We start from the raw sequence: 19,721 nt of genomic DNA on the forward strand, positions 1-19,721 counted from the left end.
TGTCGGTCACGTTTGTACGCGTCGGTCACATGAAGCTTTGACTTGGCTAAAGACCATCATGAGCAGGGTCGCGTTCTAATTGACGAACACTCTTTCTACGGCTTTTCTTAATCAACCTCGGATCTAGGAACGGGTAGATTTGCCTCAAGAGCCTTCTATAATTCTTTTAGAGCTTGAACTGTGGGCTGCGCGCGCACAGCTCGTGACCTGGCCTCGCTTCCAGTCGCCCCTCTGCCCCGCTATTTCGAGACCTCTGCGCAATGAGCTTCACGTCTACGGAAACAACGCCACGCCGTCCCAAAACCATCATGCTATCACCGTCCAAGAGGCACGGCGCGGCGCCCCATCCAAGCGTGCCCTCCCGCCTGCCGAGAAAGGGGTCGATATTGAGCTCCAAAGGCAAGCCAGCGACGCCCGCGGAGATCTGGAAATGGTGCTTGACGCCGGCCGCAGTGGCACGCTGCTTCGTCAGGGACGCGTGCGCGATGGGCGAGCACGCCGGCGAAGGTATGTCCCCGCTCGTTTGTCCCCCCCCTCCGCGCGCGCGCGAGCGGTCTCACTCAGCGGCTTGCGGTTGATGTCGTAGGCTTTGAGTATTACCTGCTCGGCCGCGTCCCGTGTCGCACCCTGCTTCTCGTCGGTGTCGTGGTGGGCTTGTCGGAGTATGAATCACGGGCGATTTATCAAGGTGCGTGCGGCCGGAAGAGTCGCCATGCGTTACGCACGGCGCGGATGCTAAACATACAGTGCGATGACAGTCGATGATGGGACCGGCGTCATTAATTGTGTGGTCCGCTATCCTGCCCTAGCGGGCAAGGCCGTCCGGTCCGAGGAGCGTCCGCCGCCCAAACCCGTGGCGGAGGTAGGTCAGCTCGTCCGACTCGCCGGTCGGATCCGCGTCAAGGGGCAGCGGAGAGAGGTCCTCGTTGACCAGATATGTGAGTGGATGGCCGCATGATCTGTTTTCTCGGGACGGCGAGTGATGTCGTCCGATGCGCAGCGGTTTGCAAGTCTATGGACGAGGAGCTGGATCACTGGCGAACGGTGATCGCCTTGCACAAAGAATCGTACTCGTCGACAGAACCATTCGTGATTACGTCGTCGCTCGCTCCACCTGCTCAAGCGGTCAAAGACGCCGCAAAGCCACCAGCTGGTCGTGCGTGGCATAAAGCCGCTCCGGGTGATCGAGACGCGACAAAACGCCAGGACAACGTTGAACACCGGATTATCGCTCTACCGAAAGATACGGCCGAGAAGGACGCCCTCAATGCGCAAACATCTAGACCAGCCTATGTACCTACATCGCCGTCGACCTCTGCCGCATCTAGTCCCACCAAATCTATTCACGATCCTTCCGTACGCAGCACGACGATCAAGCCCGGCTTTTTGAACTGACCTTCGATTCCTAGTCCCCGCCCCGCTTGCGCCACCCCTCCCGCCTCCACTCACGCGACCTCACAGCGAACACCTTCCGCATCTACCTCAAGCACTACATGGACAACGCGCCTCCGCACGACGAGCCGCGCGGCGCCGACTTGTCTTCAGAATCGGACTCCGACGCGTTCGCGCCCACGACGCCGACGAAGCGCGGGAGGGGCACGGGGGCGCGCCCGCGGTTCATGGACGAGTGCACGCCCCGCGCGCGCAAGGTCGCGCGCGGCGACCCTGCGCCCACCTCTCCGGGGGGCCCGTCGCGCACCCCGCGCGCGGGGCGCCTTGCCGCCCGCGAGGACGCGGCCGCGGCGGGCGGTTCGCCGCTGCTGCTGGGGTTCACGCTCTCCTACCTCCGCCGCGTGCCCGAGCTCGCGGTGCTTGCGCAGCGCGTGGTCAGAGCCGAGGCGCGGCGGCGCGAGAAGGCTGCGCGCGGTGCGTCCGCCTCGAGCGGGGCCGGGAAGGACGCGGGCATGGGCACGGGCATGGATAAGGGCAAGGGCAAGGCGGTGGAGGCGAGCAAGGAGGGCGTGCGGCCGAAGATGAAGCGGCTGTTTATTTGGGCGATCCTGGGGCTCTACGAGGAGGGGAGCATCGTCCTCTGGGACGAGGGCGCGCGGCCGATCCCGCGCGCTCGTGCGACTGCGCGTCGTAGCTGCGGGAACGAGGGTGGGGAGGCGGCGGCGGCGGCGGAGGTGTCGCGGCTGTGGAAGATGTCGGTGGGCACCGGTGGCGATGCGAGCGCGGACGGCGCGTCTTCGGTTTTTGGTGGTGGTGGTGGCGGGCGGGAGGACGACGCGGGGGAGCTGACGGATCCGTGGGAGGGGGAGGAGGCGTACGTGCCGCTGACGGCTGCGTACCTCGCGGCGCAGGTCGAGGGCGTGATCCGCGCGGCGATGTTTGGGCCGGAGGCCGCGGCTGCTACGTCTGCGGGCGGGAGTGCGAGCGCGAGCGCGCGGGTCGGGCGGAGGGAGGTGCGCGGGTCGGGGTTGACGGTGGAGGGGATCGCGCGGTCGCTGCGGGCGTCGGACGGGCGGTGGGAGCGCGTCGGGGCGTGGGCGGTGCAGGAGGCGGTGGGGCTTTTGAAGGCGGAGGGGAAGGTGTGGTGCGTCGGGGGGGAGGGAGGGGGCCGCTGGGAGCTGTGTTTGTGATTGCGGGTCAGCGGGTTAGCGGGGAGGGGAGGGGGCCGGCGGGATGGATGGAGATGTGGGTGTTTGTAGTGGTGCTTTAAATTTTGGGTGGGTGTACGAGCACGATTTCGTGAGGCCGTCGTTCGAGTTCGAGGGGACATGACATCTTTACAGTAGCCTCCTGTTCTTTTAGCGTACCGTAGTCACGAATGGCCATGTTATTTATTTCCATGCACGCCTCCGCCCCCGCCTCCGCGTCCGCCTCTGCACTGGCAGAACGGACCCGCGTCGTGTCACCTGACCCCGGTACAGATTGCAGCTCCGCCCAAATATGACACCCCTGCGGCCCCTCGTCGTCCGCCCGTTTGCCACCCCACCGCGACGCACAGCGCCGACGCACGCAACGCACCACCGCCCCCGCTTCGCACCTCGCGCCTCCCACCTCGCACCTTGCACCTGCACGCCTGCTCAGACAGCTCGGCCCTTAGCTTTTTCTCTCCTTCCGACTCTAACATACATCGAATTTGATTGATTCGGCGACGATATATAAACATAAAGATTTATGGCCCCTTTCAAGACTCGCAAGCCGTTCGCCGTGAGCACTACTTCTTGCTCGCCGGTACGCCGCGACGATGGGCTACTGACTCTGCGTTTCCTTTCTCTTGGTGTGTGATGTCGTGTCGTGTCGTGTCGTGTCGTGTCGTGTGGTGCGTGTGTGCAGCCACGCGCGCCCGAGGGTGCTTGGGTGCACGACAGGGCGCCGGCGGGCGGCGTCGCGCGCGTGTCGTCGGGCGTAGCTACGACCGTGGCGGGCGCGGGCGCGGGCGCGCCGGCGCCGGCTGCGAACACGCGGTTGGTGGTGTCGAACCTGCACTACGAGATCACGGCGAAGGATCTGATGGTGCGTGCGCGCGCTTCCTCTCGCCCGCTCGCTCGTTCCACGGCGCGCGACGCGCGACTGACCGCGCGCGCTGTCGCCGCAGGCTATCTTCGGCCAAGTGGGCACGCTCACCCGCGAGCCAATGATCAGGGTACGAGCCTAACACTCACCACCCTCCCCTCCGACCGCTCTCGCGACGAAACGCAGCCGGAATGAGGTCGCCGCCGACTGCAGACTGCACACCGCGCCGCACCGCCTCCACGTGCGGGCGTCCGGACGTTGCGTTTCTCGCGGCGACGTCGCCGCGTTGGCGTTTTTGCGTTTGTTGAGGCGGCCCCGATGTTGACGCGTTTTTGCTCCTCCTTCCCCCCTTCGCTTGGTTCCTCGCGGGCACGAAAACAAGTACGACCGCAGCGGCCGCTCGTCGGGCGCGGGGGTCGTCACGTTCGAGACGGCGAGCGAGGCGGCGCGCGCGAAGGACCGCTACCAGGGCGCGCTGGCAAAAGGTGCGTTTGCGTTCATGCGTTCCCAGGCGGGCACTTCTGGGATCGTCTTCCAAGCCGGGGATTACGACAGGACGCGTCGTGGGAGTGAATTTGAAATTGGGGACGGGTGGAGGTTCGCGCGGGTCGAGCGGTCGGCGTGGATTCCGCATGTGCGTTGTCACGGGCGGGCGGGCGGCCGGGATCGTTCTGACGGGCGGTTCTTGTTCTGATCGGAAATGAAAAGGGTGCGGGGGGACGGGAACGCTGACGTTGATTGTTTTTGTTTGCGTTGCGTTGCGCGGGGGGTGGTAGGTCAGCCGATGGAGATCGAGTACGAGGTGACGCAGAGGCGTCATGTGCGGTCCGCGAGCGCTCCGTCGACGCTGATGCAGCGGATGCAAAAAGCGCCGCTCATCGAGCGCCTCGGGCGGGCGGAGACGCAGGCGAAGCAGTCGTTCACGTGCGTGGCTTTCTTCGAGTATGTGCGCGGCGGCGGGTGCCTTTGATCGACGCGTGCGACGCGGAGGTTCCGGGGCTCGCCCGCTCGCCCGCGCGCGCGAGATCGGGCGATGGTGCTGACGACTGCGTGGTGCGATGGGGGCGGACAGGAAGAGCAGCCGCGGCGGGGGAGGGATCGCGCGGGGACGCGGACGGGGGCGTGGGAGCGTCGCGACGGGGGCACCGCGCCAGAAGGCGGGGGAGAAGAGCGCGAGGGAGCTGGACAGGGAGCTGGACGCGTTCATGGGGGACGGGGGGGTCGCGAATTCGAAGGGCGCGGCGGCGGATCAGGACGTGGAGATGGCGTGAGGCTGCGTGTGGCGCGTGTGTCACGTGTTCAAGTTGCTGCTGTGTGTATTTATGTAGTCGCTGGTGGAATTGCACGGACGGGCTGTCTCGCATCGCGGAGTGCGAAAGGGGCGAGCTAAGGCGGAGAAGGGTCGCCGAGGACATCGTTCGCAGGGGGGTGGGGCGTGCCTCGCGATGGGGCCCAGACGGGAGGGGGGCGACGAGCGAGGGAGTATGTAATGGGTTCCCGAAACGGCAGTGTTCTTGGAGGGATCCGCACTGCTTGTTTGGACGTGTTTTACGGGAGCGGAGGGGAGGGCTGAGCGGGGCTGGCGACTGGCTGGCGACTGGCTGGCGACTGGCTGGCGAGGGGCTGGCTGGCGACTGCTGGTCGCGATCGCCCTGGCATGCGCGGCGCGACTGGCCCGAGCAGGCCACCGACGGTCCTGCTATTAATCCCCCGTTCGAGCACGCTCGCTCTGCCGCATCCCCTGCCCCTCCCCCGCTGGCCCTCTCTCCCATGTTCCCCCGCGCCACACAGCACCCCCAGACCCAGACCCAGCCCCAGCCCCAGCCCCAGCCCCAGTACATCCACGCCCCCGCCGTCTATCCCTGGCCGACGTCCCAGCCCCAGCCCGCCCACCACTACCCCGTCCCCGCCCACCACCACCAGTCCCGCGCACAGTGGACCCAGGTCCAGGACTGGTCCGGCCCCGTGTACGCCGGCCCCGCCTCCTACACCCCCGCGTACCCCACCGCAGCCACCGACGCCCAGCAGCACCCCGCGCCCGCGCCCTCGTCCATCGCCGTCGCCGCACCCGCACCCGCACCCGCACCCGCACAGGGCAGCGCGCCCCCCGCCGCCCCGCTCGCGCAGCACCACCCCGCCTACCCCGAGTCCTCGCAGCGCACCGTCCTCCACGACTACGCGCTGCGCACAGACCAGCCGCACCCGTTCCTCGACCGCGAACAGGCGCACGGGCACGACCGCGATCGCACGCCGCAGAGCTCCCCGAGCTCGTACGGCCTCCAGACCCCCCCGCAGGACGCGTACTACGCCCTCCCCGGCACTGCCCCCGCACTCGCACCCGCGTCGGTGTCCGCGCCTGCGCCCGCGCTCGTCTGGCCCGCGTACGCGCAGCACCTCGAGCCGCCCCCGCACAAGGCCCCCTGCGGGTCCGGCGCCGCACACGACCTCGACCAGGGCATCGCCGTCGCGCTCCACCTCCCCGCGCACGGACACACGAACACGAACACGCTGAGCCACGCCCTGCGCGCCCCCGCTCCCGCCCCCGCGCCCCCGCACGCGTACGCGTACCCGCTCGCGGACGTGCGCACCGCCCAACCCCCCGCGCGCCCTAAAACCCAAACCCAAAACCGCGACGTCCAAAACCGCGATGTCCAACCCCACCGCCCCGCCTCGCCGCAACCGCTCTCCCCCGCCGCAGCCGCGCGCCAAAACCAGTCCGTCTTCCCCATCAACCCTTTCCCCGCCCCCTCCTCCTCCTCCTCCGCCGCCGCCGCCGCGCACGCTACTTCCTCCGCGAGAGCTTCCACGGCGGTGCTCCCTCCCGCGCGCGCACTCGCGCTCGCGCCGGCGGTGCACACGTTTAGGCTGGCGGACGCGTCGCTGGAGCCGCTCGTGGACGCGGAGATGGACCCGTTCCCGCTGTCGATGGACGACCTGCGCCGCGCGGGCGGGGAGCCGTCGTATGCGGGGCACAGCCACCAGTTCTTCGCGTTCGGGGAGCGCTCGCCGTACGTGCCGTCCTCTGCGCGCACATGGTTTTTTTTTTACGGGTTCACGAGTTGATGGTTGATGGTTTTTTTTGGGTAGGACACAGCGCGCGCTCGAGCGCTATGCGTCCCCGGCGCCTTCGTCCCCGTCGTCCGCCTCGTCCGCGTCCGCGTCGGCATCGGCGTCGGGCTCGGGCTCGCGCCGCCCCGCGTCCGGCGCGCGCTCGGGCACGAGCTCGCCGCTCACGATGGTGCCGATCGCGCCGCGGGTGCGCGCGGGCGGTGGCCACGGCTATGGCGACGGCGACGGCTACAGCTATGGCGACGGGGGCAACGGGGGCGACGGGGGCAACGGGGGGTATCAGGGCGTGGGCGGGCAGGCGAAGAAGGCCAAGGCGAAGATGCACCGGTGTGCGGTGTGCGAGAAGGTGTTTCCGCGGCCGAGTGGGCTTGCGACGCATATGAATTCGCATTCGGGGGCGAAGCGTGAGTTGTTTGGTTTTTTGGGGGCGTCGGAGGTTTTTTGTTTGCTTGGATTTGGCTGGTTGAGATCGTCTCGCTGACCGCCCCCCCCTCCTTTTTCTTTGATTCTTGTGGGCCCTCGCCGCAGCGTACAAGTGCCCGGTCGAGGGGTGCGCCAAGTCGTTCACGGTGCGGTCCAACGCGAAGCGGCACCTGCGGACGCACGGGATCGACCCGCCGCCGGCGCGCCGCGCGCGGCGGGACGGGGACGATATCGGGTTCGAGGAGCCGGTGGTGTCGGATGTGCGGTGGCCGTGGCCTGGGGGGTTTCGTGGGGTCAGCTTGCGATGGGTGGGGCAGGACGGGGTCGAGGAGGCGGAGGAGGCGGGCGCGGGGATGGGGAAGGGGAAGGGGGAGAGGGAGAGGCGGAGGAGCGGGGTGGAGGAGGAGGGGACGGAGGAAGAGGCGGATGCGGATGTGGAGGTCGAGGTGGATGTGGAGATGGATCAGTGGGACGAGGGAGACGCGGGGCGGCGGGTGGGTGGGGGTGCTCAGGTGCGTTCGATTTTTTATTTATTTACGTTTTCACGCCTTGCATGTCGGTGCAGTGGCCGATGCCACTCGTTTTGATTTTGATTTTGATTTTGACTTTGATTTTGATTTCGATTTGCGTAGTGGGTTGCGGGGCGCCACGCCGCGTCGCGGTCGAGCGGGGTGCTCGCGCGCTGAGCGGCCCTGCCTACCTACCTACCTGCCTGCCTGCCTGCCTGCCCGCCCGCCTGCCTGCCGGCCTCCGCGTCGCCGTATCGGGCGGCTCGATGCGATGGGGCCGGAGTAGGGGTGGAAGTGAGGTTGGGGGTACGAAAACGGGAGAGGCGGCCGAGCGGCCGAGCGGACTCCCGACCGACGCGCGTTGGGCGCGGATGGTGATGCTTGATTTTTTCATACTTCGTCTGTGTTTTTGGGTTGTACGCGTGTTTTGTTTGTGGTTTGGGTTCGGGGTTTGTTTCGAGACCTGTAGGCGGTAGAACGGGGTGTATGGGTGTACTGTACTCGCTGTACCCGCTGTACTGTGCGCGATACAATGTACGAGGATGGTGGTCTCGGACTCTCGGCGAGCGCACGTCGCTGCGTTCGAGGACGCCGTCAGTGGGTACTGTGGCGCAGACGACGTTTGCTAAGTACGTATATATGTACGCGGGCGGTATTTCAACGGCGAGCCCGCGGTGCGTCATGCGTCAAATACGTGCGGGGCCACGATCGCCCTCGAGGGATCATCTGGGATCGTTTGGGAGGATCGGGCAGGATCGGGCGGGATCGGGCGTGGTTTCCAATTGTAGTAATTTACTCGTATTTGATGGTCCCGTTGTATCTTATCTGATTGGGGCGATTTGGTGCCTATCTAATCAGATCATCGTCCCTCGACGACAGCCGGTTGTTCTCACAGTCGTACGCACCCACTGTGCGCGAGTATTCCGGTATGTGGTAAACGCTGCTCCACGGCGACCGACCAATAACGGCGTGCCAGGACTGGCGACGTGTCTTTGCCCTCACACTCCCACTCCCACATCCCACCGCCCTCGCTGCCGCTGTTTTTTTTTTTTGTTTTTTTTTTTGGTTCGAAGATTTCGAAGAGTTTGGCTCGCGAACATGGCGTCGTCCGATGCGCGCGTTTGGGAGACGACGGTGGTGCCGGCGCACGCGCCCGCGCTGATCGCGGCGACGGAGAAGGTGCGCGCGCCGTGCGTTAGTCCTGACGGGTCGCGCGTCGTGTACGAGGTCCAGCCGTTCTACCGCGCGGCGCGCACCACGTGTGCGCTGTGGCTCGCGGAGGTCTCGGCGTCGGCGTTGGCGGCGGGGGCGAGCGTGCCGCTGACGGCGGGGGAGTGGAACGATCGCGGCGCGGCGTGGCTCCCCGACGGGCGGCGGGTGCTGTTCGTGTCGGATCGTGCTGGCGGGGCGCCGGCGCTGTTCGCGATGGACGTCGATAGCGGGGAGATTAGGGCCGTTTTCGAGGAGGGCGCGGACGTCGGGGCGGGCGTGCGCGCGTTCGCGGTCTCGCCGGACGGGCGGCGGGTTGCGTTCGCGAGCGCCGATGCGCCTGGGGCGGAGGACGTGCGGAGGGGGAAAGAGCGGGACGACGCGCGGGTGTGGGGCGGGGAGGGGGAGGGGGAGGGGGGGCGGCGGGCGCGCGTGCGGGTTGGGGAGGTGGAGGGTGGGACGGTGCGCGTGCTGGATGTTGGGCGGGGGAGGCACGTCGAGAGCGTCGCGTGGAGCCAGGACGGGGCGGCGCTCGTGTACAGGCTGCGGGCGGGCGGCGGTGCGGAGCACGCGGCGTTCGAGGTCGCGCTGGAGATGGTCGCGCTGGACGCGCCGGCGCGCGCGGCGAGGCCTGTCGGGCTGGGGTCGTATGTGCGCTCGCCGGCGGGGGCGACGCTGCTCGCGGCGACGGGGCACGTTCTCGAGCTGCAGAGCTACGAGCCCGAGCGGCTGCTCGACGCGCGGACGCTGTTCGTCCATGCCCCTGCCGGCGGCGCGCGCGTGGGGTCGGTGTCTCCCGGCGACGACGTGGGCGCGGGCGCGCGCGCGGTGCAGAGGCTGTATGGCGTCGCGGAGGACGCGGTGCGGCTCGTGGACCTCGGCGGGGACGCGGAGGCGGGGTGCGGGTACGTCGCGGTGGAGGTCTCCGCCGGGCTCGAGACGCGCATCGACGTCGTGCGCGCGTCGTCGTCGGGCGCGGCGCGCACGGTGCAGACGGTCTTTCGGACGCGCGAGGACGCGGTGTGGTTCGGCGCGTGGGACGCGCGGCGCGTCGCCGGCGCGGACGGGCGCCCCGCCGAGTTCGTGTGCGCGGTCGTGCGGAGTTCGGGGCCGCGCCACGAGCCGCCGAATCTGTACGTCTGTCGCGCGCGGGAGGGGGGCGGTGGGGAGGGCGGTGGTGTTGCGGTGAAGCTGTCGTCGCACCTGCGGTGGCTCGCGGATGCGCCGTTGATCCGCACTGAGGTGTGTGAGTGGACGGCGAGGGACGGCACGCGGCTGGATGGGATGGTGCGGTTTCCGCCTGGGTATGTCGATGGGCAGGGGACGCTGCTGCCGACCGTGCTGTTCATCCACGGCGGGCCCTATCGGTTTGTGGTTAACTGCTGTTGCGTGGAGGATGTCGAGGCTGACGCAGCGCGGGGTCGCAGACGGGATATCCCCGATTACATGCCCTATTTCTGTAATTGGCGCGAGATGCTAGCGTCGGCGGGGTACCTCGTCGTGTCTCCCAATTACCGCGGCAGTGCGTCGGTCCCACTGTCTTTTTCGTTTCCCGGGGGGGCTGATCGGGGGGCTTCTTGTTTATTACAGGTCAAGGGAGGGGTCACGCGTTTGCGGCCGCGGCCAACGGGGGGATCGGCGCGTTGGATTGGGGGGACTGCGAGGGCATGCTGGACGAGGTCGTCAAGCGGGGGTGGGCAGACCCGGATCGACTCGGCGTGGCGGGATGGAGTCACGGTGAGTCGGGGAGCGACCGCTGTGTTGTGGAAGGTGCTTATTTCTCCTTATCCTTGCGGGGATAAGGTGGCTCTTTGGCCGCGTGGGGGGTCTCCAAGACGAAGAATCGGTTCAAGGCGGCGGTGGTCGGGGCCGGAGTGTCCAATTGGGAGGGAATGGTCATGGAGTCTGCTTCGCCCGAACTCGAGGTGAGGGCGCGCGCGCTCCTTGTCCCTTCATCTGCACGCCCTGATAGTTCATTGTGCGCCAGATCGCGATCGGCCAGAGCGATCCTTGGACCACAGGAGGTTCCGGTGCCGTCGATGGCGGCACCGGGCACGGGTTTCGCAAGGCCAGCCCGGTGCATGATCTGCACGGCGTGACGACCGCGACGTTGATCCTCCACGGCGAGCGGGACGAGCGGGTGCCTGTCGGGCAGGCCATCGGCTTGTACAGAGGGCTGAAGAGGGTCGCCGCGCCGGAGGGCAGGGAGCGCGCGCAGCTGGTCTTGTACCCGCGGGAGCCGCACGGGTACGTTGGCGTTGGCCCCATGCTCACTGATATCTGAGAGCTCACATTCGATGCGTGTAGGTTCGTGGAGCGGAAGCATGCGGAAGACGTGATGCACAGGGTGCTCAAGCACTTTCATACCTATATGTAAGACATGTGCGTGATCAACGAACGGAATAGCCTCAGCTATGTGGAGCACTTCATCCTGTTTGCAAGGCAGGCAGTCAGCATGCGCACCCAATGCAGCTAGTGTAAATCACTGCTCGCTCGACAAACCGCCGGTACGAAACTGAACGTCAGGATATATTAGGTTCGCGGATACAATCTGCTTCCGAGGTAATGCAGGAACTGAAAGGGTTCAATTGAACACTAAAGTGATATCCCTGCCTCGCCGTGTGCATGCCCAATCTCTTAAAATACAACGCCTCTCCACTTCCGAGGCATCGAAGGAAGTCGGCCTGGCGGGGAATAATCGATTACCTAAGCATGTATTCGGCACGATATGATCTTTTTTTCGCTTTGTGCTCGTTTTGAACGTCGACGTCGTCCCCAACGTCTTCCACGACCTTCCGGCGACTCTATTCTCCTTCTATCTACCTACTTCTTGCTTAATATACTTCACGAAGAAATGGCTGACTACACCCCACCGCCAGAATCGCCATCAGGGCCACAGCCCCACCCATACTTGCACGAGCCTCTGCTCTACGTTTCCGGTCTCCCACCATACGTGACGGATGAGAATCTAGCAGCCACTTTGGGCGCATGTGCCCCCTTCAGACCTCGCATACCTCGCGACGATCCCAGCAGACCGCTCTCGGGGACCATTGAGTTCAAATACCTAGAGAAAGGTATGTGCTGGGTCTCTCGTCCCCGAGCTCGGGGCACATTCGTTCGAATGATGTCGTTCTAACGTCTGCACTCATCGGGGACGCAGCGGAGATGGCGCTCGCGACTCTGCAAAATCGTCCCATCGCAGGAGTGACGCCACATGCGCTCCTCGTACTCTCGCCGTACCCGCCCACCACCCCACCCACGGCTCTCCCTCCCCCGAGCGCGTCTCCCAGGCTTGTTAAGCACCTCCCTCCGGACTACACCGATACCCAATTGTTCAACCTCTTTCGGCCCTACGGCGCCCTCGCCTCTGTGCGCACGCAGGCCCAATTTGGCAAAGACACCGGCGTTGTCGAATTTTGGAGGGAAGAGGATGCCCGACGCGCCGAAGAAGCACTGCAGTACGCGGACGTAGAGGGGCAAAGCATCGCCGTGCAAATATTCCAGCAACGTCGCACGAGTGGGAATGTCTCTGAATTTAACGTGACGGCCCCGGCGTTCGTGCCCTCTGGTTCAGGTTATCCCGGTCCATACCCTCCCCAGGTCAGTCAGACTGTCAAAATTCTGCCTTCGTGCATCCCGCGAGCTCACGACACAACCGTGACCACCACCATGTCTTCAGTACTCTCCTTCGCGGGCGAATCCTTATCAGATGAGAGCACCTGTGCCGTTTATTCATGGGCCTGGCCAGCAAGTGCAGCTTGCTCCTATGCATGGACCTGGCTCAACTAGTCACAGCGGTCTCATTGACCCTTGCAACCTCTTCTGCAAAGTAAATAAAAATAAATACATATTTTCCGCCGCCCTCTTACACGGTCTCCCGCAGAACTTGGATCCTTCGATCGATTCGAACGGCCTGTTCACACATTTCCGCCAGGTGAGCCAGAATATCACTCGCGACGGATTGACGCTCATCAAAGTCTAGTACGGCCAAATCGTGAGGTACGTGTGTCGAGCAGGCGTTTCCTGATGAATTACTCAAGTCTCGCAGCGCCCGTGTTATGCGCAATGAGAACGGAGAGAGTCGTGGGTTTGGCTTTGTCTCTTACCAGACACCAGATCAAGGTATATATTTGACTCTCATGATAGACGTTGGACTCATCGCAGACTATAGCTACTGCCGCGATGCACGCGATGAATGGCGCTGTGCTCGGCACGAAGCAGCTTGTCGTCCGTTTGCATGAGCCGAAGCAACTCCGTCAAGAAAAGCTCGCCGCACGATTCTCTGGACATAATGGTCACCCACGAAACGCTAGCGGTGCGACAAGCCCAACAGCAAGCGAAGGTGGTGAGAGCTATGCTGGTTGGCCTAGTCCTGGTGGTAGATCTGCTATCCTTGGTTCTCCGGCAGCCCATCACGAGAGGTTGGAAAGACCACGCAGGGGATCTGGCAGCTATTATAACGTGAGTTTGCATGATCTTGCACGATCTGTGATCTGATTGTTGTTTCCCAGGCCGCACTCGCTGGTACCCTTAATGTGCCTATGCGCTATGATGACCTTTCGGCGCTGTCGCCTGTCGTCCGTAAAGAGGTGTTGTCAGGGGAGTTGAGCAGACGGCTAAAGGCCACGGACAGCGTCGATGCCAACGAGGTTGACGTGATCGTGAACCATTTCGTCGGTCTATCTCTCAGCGAAGTGGTTTCGTCTATCCAAGATCCCACAAAGTTCAATGACCAGATCCAGAATGCGCGCTTGAAAATGAAACCCAAGACGTCGGTCACGCCGCCTGAGAAATCACCGTCGCCAGCCGCTTCGCAAGACTCGCGGTTGTTGGATCCAAACGCGTTGAATGCGACTGCGTCAGCCCCGGAACATCCATCTACTCCGATCTCCGTCTCTGCTTCGCTCTCGACACCTCCTCGGACTTCGTCGCCATCGGGGTCTGTTGCCACCCCGGCTTCTGAGCGCGAGCGCATCGCCGCGGCTGTCGCACGCCTCGAACCTACTCGCGCTGCGGAGGTTACTGAGCTTCTTATGAGCTTGCCCAAACGTGAGCGCGCGATGTGTTTGTTCAACGTGGAGGTGTTGCGGTCGAAGATCGCGGACGCGAAGTTGGTGTTGGACAGTTCGGACGGCGAAGAAGAGTCCGCACCCACGCCTGCCGTACTCACCAAGAATATCCCGGACGTCCCCGTCACGCCTCAGAACAAGAGGACCGCCGTGCTGCAGGAAAGCCCTCGGACCCCTGACCTGTCGTCTCGCGGTCCATCTGCGGCTGCGTCCCCATCGCCAGCAACGCCGAGCTCTACATACACAGTCGCATCGCTCGCACGCCTCCCCGCAGCTGAAATAATTCGGCTGGCGAACTCACCGTCGACCACGGGGGTACCTGTACCCAAGGCGGACCCCCTCGTCGTAAAGGCGACCGACGAGTTCATCGATGGACTATTAGATCGCCCGATCCAGATGCAGAAGCAGCAACTGGGTGACAAGCTGTGGGTTCTTTCTATTCTCCAGTTCTCTCTCATGAAAACAGTCGCTGACTTGGTCGTTCATACTTTCAGGTTCCGTGTGATCAAGGCGTTTGGCCTTAAGCAGGCTCCTAAACTTACGATCGCACTCCTCGACCAAGACGAACTTCGGCCGTTGGCGCACCTCATGAACAGCTATCCCGCTATCCTGAAGGAGAAGGCTATCATTGTCCAGGCAGCCCTTGCCAAGTGATGAAGCCGTCTCCAACAATTCCCCATATCCCCTCCCTCGATCTTGTCCAAAGTCCATCGTCGTTGTCTCGCATCGCCTCATCGTTTTTCTCTTGTCTATCTCCAACGTTGCTTCCAGTATCACACCTCAAACACCTACCCTCATTCACCATTTTATTCACATTCCTGTTGCCCACTTCTAAAATGCTGCTTTTGCCCGTCGCACCGCTATATCCCCGAATGCCCTCCCATTTCACAACGCGATTAATACCTTTCCTATACCACGCAGTGCTCAGGCGCTATCATTCATCTGGGTATATGGCTACGGCTGACTATTCCCTGTCTTTCATCACTCCTTGAGAAAGACTTCTTCTTTGGAATCTATCCTTGTGCATACGTAGTCTTGCTTCCTTTCTTTGCCTCTTTTACGACCTTTCATGACACTGCGTTTGCTCGATTCTGATTGATGATTTCTAACGGGCTCAGGAGGATCGCCTGTTTTTTTTCTCTGTTCTGTGTTTTGTCTGCCTTGTCTCAGTTTACTTGTGCAATTCATTCGAGCTTGAATGTTAATGCAATGTGCATCTATCGACATATGCTGTTTTTCTGGTGTTTTTGATCAGCACGACGCGGTCATGCGTTTCTCATGTGATGTTTTCTTTCGATCACCTTTGAGCACTCCGTGTGGTGGCGCGACGCCTCTTGCCATTGACAACTTCCACAAACAACTTGCTAAATTCACCTTGACCATGTCTACGTCCCCCGAAAACGATGCTGACGACCTCTTTCAGCAAGATGGACCCGTGATCGTCGACGGCGATCTTCTCGAAGCCAAGAAAGAGAATATACAGCCCCTCGCCTCAGGCCGTCGAGCGACCTCCCTTCAAGCAGCTCTCTCCACTCCGCACGCACTTCGAGAGTCCAAGCTTGCAGCGACGCGTAACCGGCTTCGTATCAACGTCGAAGTTGCCTTGGAAGACGAGGACGACGACCCTCTTGAGGCGTACTGCCGACTCGTGTACTGGACTGTGGAGAATTACCCGGAGGGTCACAGCGCGGAGTCCGGCCTACTCGAGTTGCTGGAAGAGGCGACCCGCGTCTTGAAGGATGATAGACGTGGGACGTGGAGGAGTGATCTGCGATACCTGAAGCTGTGGGTGTTGTATGCCACTTACGTGGAGAAACCTGCCACTATCTTCAAATATCTGATGGCGAATGACATCGGGTCTTCGTTCTCTCTTTTTTACGAAGAATTTGCTGCCGTGTTGGAAAGGAATGGGAGGTAAGTTAGTGAGCCCGTATCTTGACGTCCCGTATCAATCTTCTTTGTATCACAGGCGAACTGAAGCGGACGAGGTCTATCTTCTGGGGATCCACAGACAGGCATCCCCAATCGAACGCCTGCAATCCAAACATCGCGAATTCCAGAAGCGAATGATGTCTGCTGCTCCTGCGCCCGAAAGTCCTCCGTCGCCCCAGCGACCCACCTCTACATCTCAGCGCAAAGTCCTAGGTGATGCTACTACTACCAAAACATCCGCTCGATCCTCTCGCACAGGCTCCACGGCAGGCGCTTCTCCTGCGCTGCCTCGAGAAGACACCTTTGGATCAAGTATTCCTACGCGACCCCGCCCGAACGCTCGCATGCAGATATTCGTCGATCCAACAGGTTCGGAGGCTCAAGCGGCTGCTGACTCGTCTGTTACGCCATGGGATGACCTCGGCACCCGTAAGGCTCGAGTCAAAGAAAACATCCCAGAGATTAGCAAAGCCGCAGGCACTACCTTGAGGCAGCCTGGACGCCACCAACGCCTTGCGTCTGCGTCAAGTGGATCCCGAATTCCGGTATTCCGGGATCCTCCGGCCGTCGTGGAGGCAGAAGAAATACCGCCTCCATCTGCCCCTACGACAAAGAATAGCAAAGCGCCTTCGCAGACTTTGGCCAAAGCCTCGTTTGTGCCATTCAGAGACGACGCGGCAGAATCCCGTCCATCCACCCCACGTTTTACACCGTTCAGAGATGAGGTGCGCGAGGTTCTGTTCGAAGGTCTCGTCCATGCGACTGATTGATCGCTGTCTAGCCCGTTTCTCCCTCGGGCTCTTCAAAGGATGGTACCGCTTTAGGGAGCGTCATGAAGACGAAGAAGGTCGGAGGAAAGGGGCAGGCGATGAGTTCCGAAGGTGAAGCATTGAGAAAGGACCCTTTCAAAAATTATCCTGCCCCGCCTGTTGATGATGATTGACCACGCCTCGTAATACCCAGACCCACTCGTTTCTCGACCCCGTCTGCTTGCTATGAGTACGTTTCTGAGCTACTTGGTGTACATTAGTGCGATAATGCAAGGGCAAATCTTATCTTATCTGCTGCCATTCGATCTCAATATAGATGTCATACCTTCCATATCCGGCGTTGCTGCGATCATGGTATCGAGTTCATCGCCTCTCCGGTCTCAACAACACTCTCCTGCGTTTCTTGGATAGCCCACGGCTGCAATCTGTCACTTACTCTGTTGAAAGACTTGACTGCAGCTAATCATGTCTTTTACAAGATCGGCTCTCTATACAGCTAATCCGACTACCTCCCGTGGTGTATCCACGAAGCTGAGCGCGAACAAGGAGAAGATCGTATACACAAATGGCAAGACTGTCTTCGTACGTAGTGTGAAACATTGCGTATAATCTTGTCTCACACTGTGCCGCGCAGATCCGGGACATCCAAGTAAGCCGTTTGCATTTGATTGGACGGAGACGCAGAGGTGATGGCTCAGCTCTGTGCAGAATCCCGGGCTCGGCGTCGCGTACACGGGACACGTGCATAACGCGACGGTAGCGCGTATATCACCGACTGGATACTACTGTGCATCTGGAGATATTGCAGGCAATGGTGCGTCTTGATTCTGTGAACTCGAGGTATGATTGCTATAGCCTAAACAGTGCGCATATGGGACACGGTGGGGGAGGACCAGACGTTGAAAGGGGAGTACAAAGTTATCTCCGGAAGAGTGTATGCACTCGCCTATCTTGGTTCTGAGGATATCCTGACTCACGCCTCTACAGAAATGATCTCGAATGGGATGGAGAAAGTAAACGCATCATCGCGGTTGGAGACGGGAGAGACAAGTATGCTGACGATCAACAATCTGGACAGCAAGGATCTAACCTCACCTGTGCCCCAGGTTCGGGCATGCTTTCATGTTTGATACTGGTACTTCAACGGGGGAGATCATCGGGCATTCCAAGGTTCGTCAAAGTTTACTCGTCTGCTCGTACAAGGCATCAATAGTAGGGGTGTAGATCATTAATGCTGTCGCCATTCGCCATCAAAGGCCCTTTCGTGCCGCAACTGCAGCAGATGACAACTTGATCGTGTTTCACCAAGGTCCGTCGATCGTGTCATCTTTGTCACTGGCGTGGTCTTCATGTTCACCTTAGGCGCACCCTACAAATATGACAAGGTGAACTACAGCGGATTCCTGAGTCTGAATGATCTAGACAACGAAACTTGCGTATCAGACCATCAAGTCTCATACAAAATATGTTCAAGATGTACGGTATGCGTTATCAGGCGACCACTTCGCTAGTGTGGGATCAGACGGCAAGGCGTTCCTATATGATGGGAAAACTGGAGACATCCTTGGAGAGTTCGAGGAGGCGCACAAGGGTACTGCTGTAAGTTTTCAAAAAGACGAGTCGTGTCTATTGAGACTGACCACGCAAATCAGTATGCTGTAGGTTGGAGTCCAGACAGCAAGTCAGTTGTGACGTCGTCCGCGGATACCACGGTAAAGATCTGTACGACTGTGCCCCTCGCATCATCAACTTGTATTGATTCTCAACTTTAGGGGATGTTGAGACGCGCAAGTCAACCGCGACATACGTGCTTGGAACTGGAATCGACCACCAGCAAGTCGGAAATGTTTGGAGCGCTCCAGACACCATAATCTCACTGTCCGGGTCGGGCGACTTGAACGTGTTCGATAGGAGAAGTGGAGGCAGTCCGGTTAAGATCCTTCGCGTAAGTATATCATACTTACGCAGATACTACTTGTAATTGACTCCCGTTTCTTCTTTAGGGCCCACAAAAAGCTGTTACCGCTTCGGTGCCTTCGTCTTCTGACACGTTTTTGGTTGGCACTGCAGATGGACGTATTCTGTCGTACGACGCACAGGGCGAGGCTTCTTACGTTCAAGGGCAGGGACACACCAATCTCGTCTCCAGCCTGACTTCTGGAGCCGACGGCAAGATATATACTGCGGGCTTTGACGATCGGGTCCGCGAGGTCGAAGGACAGGGCTTTGTGTGCGTTCAAACCTCCCTTATTCTTGAGCCTAGTTAGCTGATTAGCTAGTTTTGTCACAGACCGGCGTCCTTTTCTACCGGGACCCAGCCTAAAGATTTAGCTGTTGCTAGCGACGGTACTGTATTTATTGCTGAGAGCGGCGGGGTCGAAGCCGTCAGGTCGAATCAGAAAGTTGCTGACCTCAAGATGAAATCAAACCCCACCGCTGTCGCTGCGAGCGGGCACAATGTTGTTGTTGGAACAGAGGTACGTGCTATTCGCTGAAACAAACGACGTCCGCATTCTTGAACCTTCTACTATCTAGGACCAGAAGGTCCGATTGTATGATTGGGATGGAAAGACCTTCACAGAAGTGGCCACGCTTGAAGGAAACAAGGGCGTTATCAGTGCCTTGTCATTTTCCCCTGATGGCACGAAATTAGTCTCGGGAGATGTGAGTTGTCGTTCGGACTAATCATGGACAATGCCCTCACTCTGTTCCGTCAGTCGAGCGGGAAGATCGTTTTGTTTGACGTTCAAGAGCGGAAGGTAGATCGCCTACTCAGCGAGGATTAATGGAAACACTCATAGCAATTCCTGCGTTGACAGATGATCACAGGGCGGTGGTCTTTCCACACCGCACGCATTCACTCCCTGTCATGGACTGCGGACTCACAGCATTGCGCGTCTGGCTCCCTCGATACCCATGTTTATATATGGAGCGTGCCGAAGCCGATGAAGAATATAGCGATTAAGAATGCAGTGCCTGGAGGTGTAAACACTGTGTTTTGGCTGGATGGCGATGGTAAGAGGGGCAAGTTGGTTTGTGCTGGTGCCGATGCTTGCGTCCGGGTGTTGGAAGTCTCTTTCCATGTGTAATTCGGTGACTATGACTCGTCTTTGTGAAAAACTTCGAGTTCATGAGCAGTTCCAGTAGAACATGTGTACGAATCTATAACAGAAAGTTGTCGAGAAATCTTGACTGTCACAATTGGGTTATCGGGGTTTTGAAACGCGCTTGTGGCAGAGCGTGAGAAGTTATTTCCATTTATAATATATACCGTGGAT

At 60.8% G+C, this 19,721-nt stretch overlaps 7 protein-coding genes across 7 annotated transcripts; 6 read left to right on the top strand and 1 right to left on the bottom strand.

Moving 5' to 3' along the window:
- Positions 1 to 260: 260 nt before the first annotated feature.
- HETIRDRAFT_107707 (uncharacterized protein) lies at positions 261 to 1,984 on the top strand (the record flags this gene model as incomplete). Its single annotated transcript, XM_009551806.1, has 5 exons — positions 261 to 507; positions 587 to 688; positions 759 to 938; positions 1,001 to 1,356; positions 1,410 to 1,984. Coding segments are annotated over 5 exons (1,460 nt in total), but the record flags the coding sequence as incomplete, so codon positions are not given.
- Positions 1,985 to 3,303: 1,319 nt separating this feature from the next.
- Positions 3,304 to 4,733, top strand: HETIRDRAFT_326042 (uncharacterized protein; the record flags this gene model as incomplete). Its single annotated transcript, XM_009551807.1, has 5 exons — positions 3,304 to 3,462; positions 3,545 to 3,592; positions 3,845 to 3,947; positions 4,239 to 4,377; positions 4,544 to 4,733. Coding segments are annotated over 5 exons (639 nt in total), but the record flags the coding sequence as incomplete, so codon positions are not given.
- Positions 4,734 to 7,968: 3,235 nt separating this feature from the next.
- HETIRDRAFT_107709 (uncharacterized protein) lies at positions 7,969 to 8,146 on the bottom strand (the record flags this gene model as incomplete). The annotated part of the gene is made up of 1 exon (XM_009551808.1): positions 7,969 to 8,146. A coding segment is annotated over one exon (178 nt), but the record flags the coding sequence as incomplete, so codon positions are not given.
- Positions 8,147 to 8,561: 415 nt separating this feature from the next.
- On the top strand, positions 8,562 to 11,049 carry HETIRDRAFT_454145 (uncharacterized protein; the record flags this gene model as incomplete). The annotated part of the gene is made up of 5 exons (XM_009551809.1): positions 8,562 to 10,194; positions 10,263 to 10,409; positions 10,476 to 10,597; positions 10,660 to 10,919; positions 10,980 to 11,049. 5 exons carry the CDS (start codon positions 8,562 to 8,564, stop codon positions 11,047 to 11,049), a joined length of 2,232 nt encoding a protein of 743 aa, XP_009550104.1.
- A 477-nt stretch (positions 11,050 to 11,526) lies between these two features.
- HETIRDRAFT_460373 (uncharacterized protein) lies at positions 11,527 to 14,944 on the top strand (the record flags this gene model as incomplete). Its single annotated transcript, XM_009551810.1, has 9 exons — positions 11,527 to 11,746; positions 11,833 to 12,272; positions 12,352 to 12,501; positions 12,556 to 12,606; positions 12,655 to 12,671; positions 12,721 to 12,794; positions 12,844 to 13,133; positions 13,184 to 14,166; positions 14,236 to 14,944. 9 exons carry the CDS (start codon positions 11,527 to 11,529, stop codon positions 14,393 to 14,395), a joined length of 2,385 nt encoding a protein of 794 aa, XP_009550105.1. The 3' UTR covers positions 14,396 to 14,944.
- A 151-nt stretch (positions 14,945 to 15,095) lies between these two features.
- Positions 15,096 to 16,742, top strand: HETIRDRAFT_388195 (uncharacterized protein). Its single transcript, XM_009551811.1, has 3 exons — positions 15,096 to 15,655; positions 15,711 to 16,398; positions 16,455 to 16,742. The coding sequence occupies exons 1-3, from the start codon at positions 15,123 to 15,125 to the stop codon at positions 16,614 to 16,616; spliced, it is 1,383 nt and encodes a 460-aa protein (XP_009550106.1). The 5' UTR covers positions 15,096 to 15,122; the 3' UTR covers positions 16,617 to 16,742.
- Positions 16,743 to 16,832: 90 nt separating this feature from the next.
- HETIRDRAFT_435962 (uncharacterized protein) lies at positions 16,833 to 19,631 on the top strand. The gene is made up of 16 exons (XM_009551812.1): positions 16,833 to 17,025; positions 17,078 to 17,092; positions 17,152 to 17,257; positions 17,308 to 17,377; positions 17,431 to 17,493; positions 17,550 to 17,613; positions 17,668 to 17,752; positions 17,806 to 17,828; positions 17,887 to 18,042; positions 18,096 to 18,165; positions 18,216 to 18,388; positions 18,447 to 18,673; positions 18,734 to 18,920; positions 18,979 to 19,107; positions 19,161 to 19,202; positions 19,263 to 19,631. Exons 1-16 carry the CDS (start codon positions 16,909 to 16,911, stop codon positions 19,530 to 19,532), a joined length of 1,797 nt encoding a protein of 598 aa, XP_009550107.1. The 5' UTR covers positions 16,833 to 16,908; the 3' UTR covers positions 19,533 to 19,631.
- The last annotated feature ends 90 nt before the right edge of the window (positions 19,632 to 19,721 follow it).

The sequence above is a fragment of the Heterobasidion irregulare genome (assembly GCF_000320585.1).
Source record: "Heterobasidion irregulare TC 32-1 unplaced genomic scaffold scaffold_09, whole genome shotgun sequence".
Classification (NCBI taxonomy): domain Eukaryota; kingdom Fungi; phylum Basidiomycota; class Agaricomycetes; order Russulales; family Bondarzewiaceae; genus Heterobasidion; species Heterobasidion irregulare.

What these genes read in the sequence shown, in the direction of transcription:
- HETIRDRAFT_388195 (XM_009551811.1), top strand. Translation starts at nt 15,123, where the DNA reads ATGTCTACGTCCCCCGAAAACGATGCTGACGACCTCTTTCAGCAAGAT. An exon ending in GTGTTGGAAAGGAATGGGAG is followed by an intron (nt 15,656 to 15,710) that starts GTAAGTTAGTGA and finishes TTTGTATCACAG; the next exon opens with GCGAACTGAAGCGGACGAGG. An exon ending in TTACACCGTTCAGAGATGAG is followed by an intron (nt 16,399 to 16,454) that starts GTGCGCGAGGTT and finishes ATCGCTGTCTAG; the next exon opens with CCCGTTTCTCCCTCGGGCTC.
- HETIRDRAFT_435962 (XM_009551812.1), top strand. Translation starts at nt 16,909, where the DNA reads ATGTCTTTTACAAGATCGGCTCTCTATACAGCTAATCCGACTACCTCC. An exon ending in AGGCGCACAAGGGTACTGCT is followed by an intron (nt 18,043 to 18,095) that starts GTAAGTTTTCAA and finishes CACGCAAATCAG; the next exon opens with TATGCTGTAGGTTGGAGTCC. An exon ending in TTGACGTTCAAGAGCGGAAG is followed by an intron (nt 19,203 to 19,262) that starts GTAGATCGCCTA and finishes CTGCGTTGACAG; the next exon opens with ATGATCACAGGGCGGTGGTC.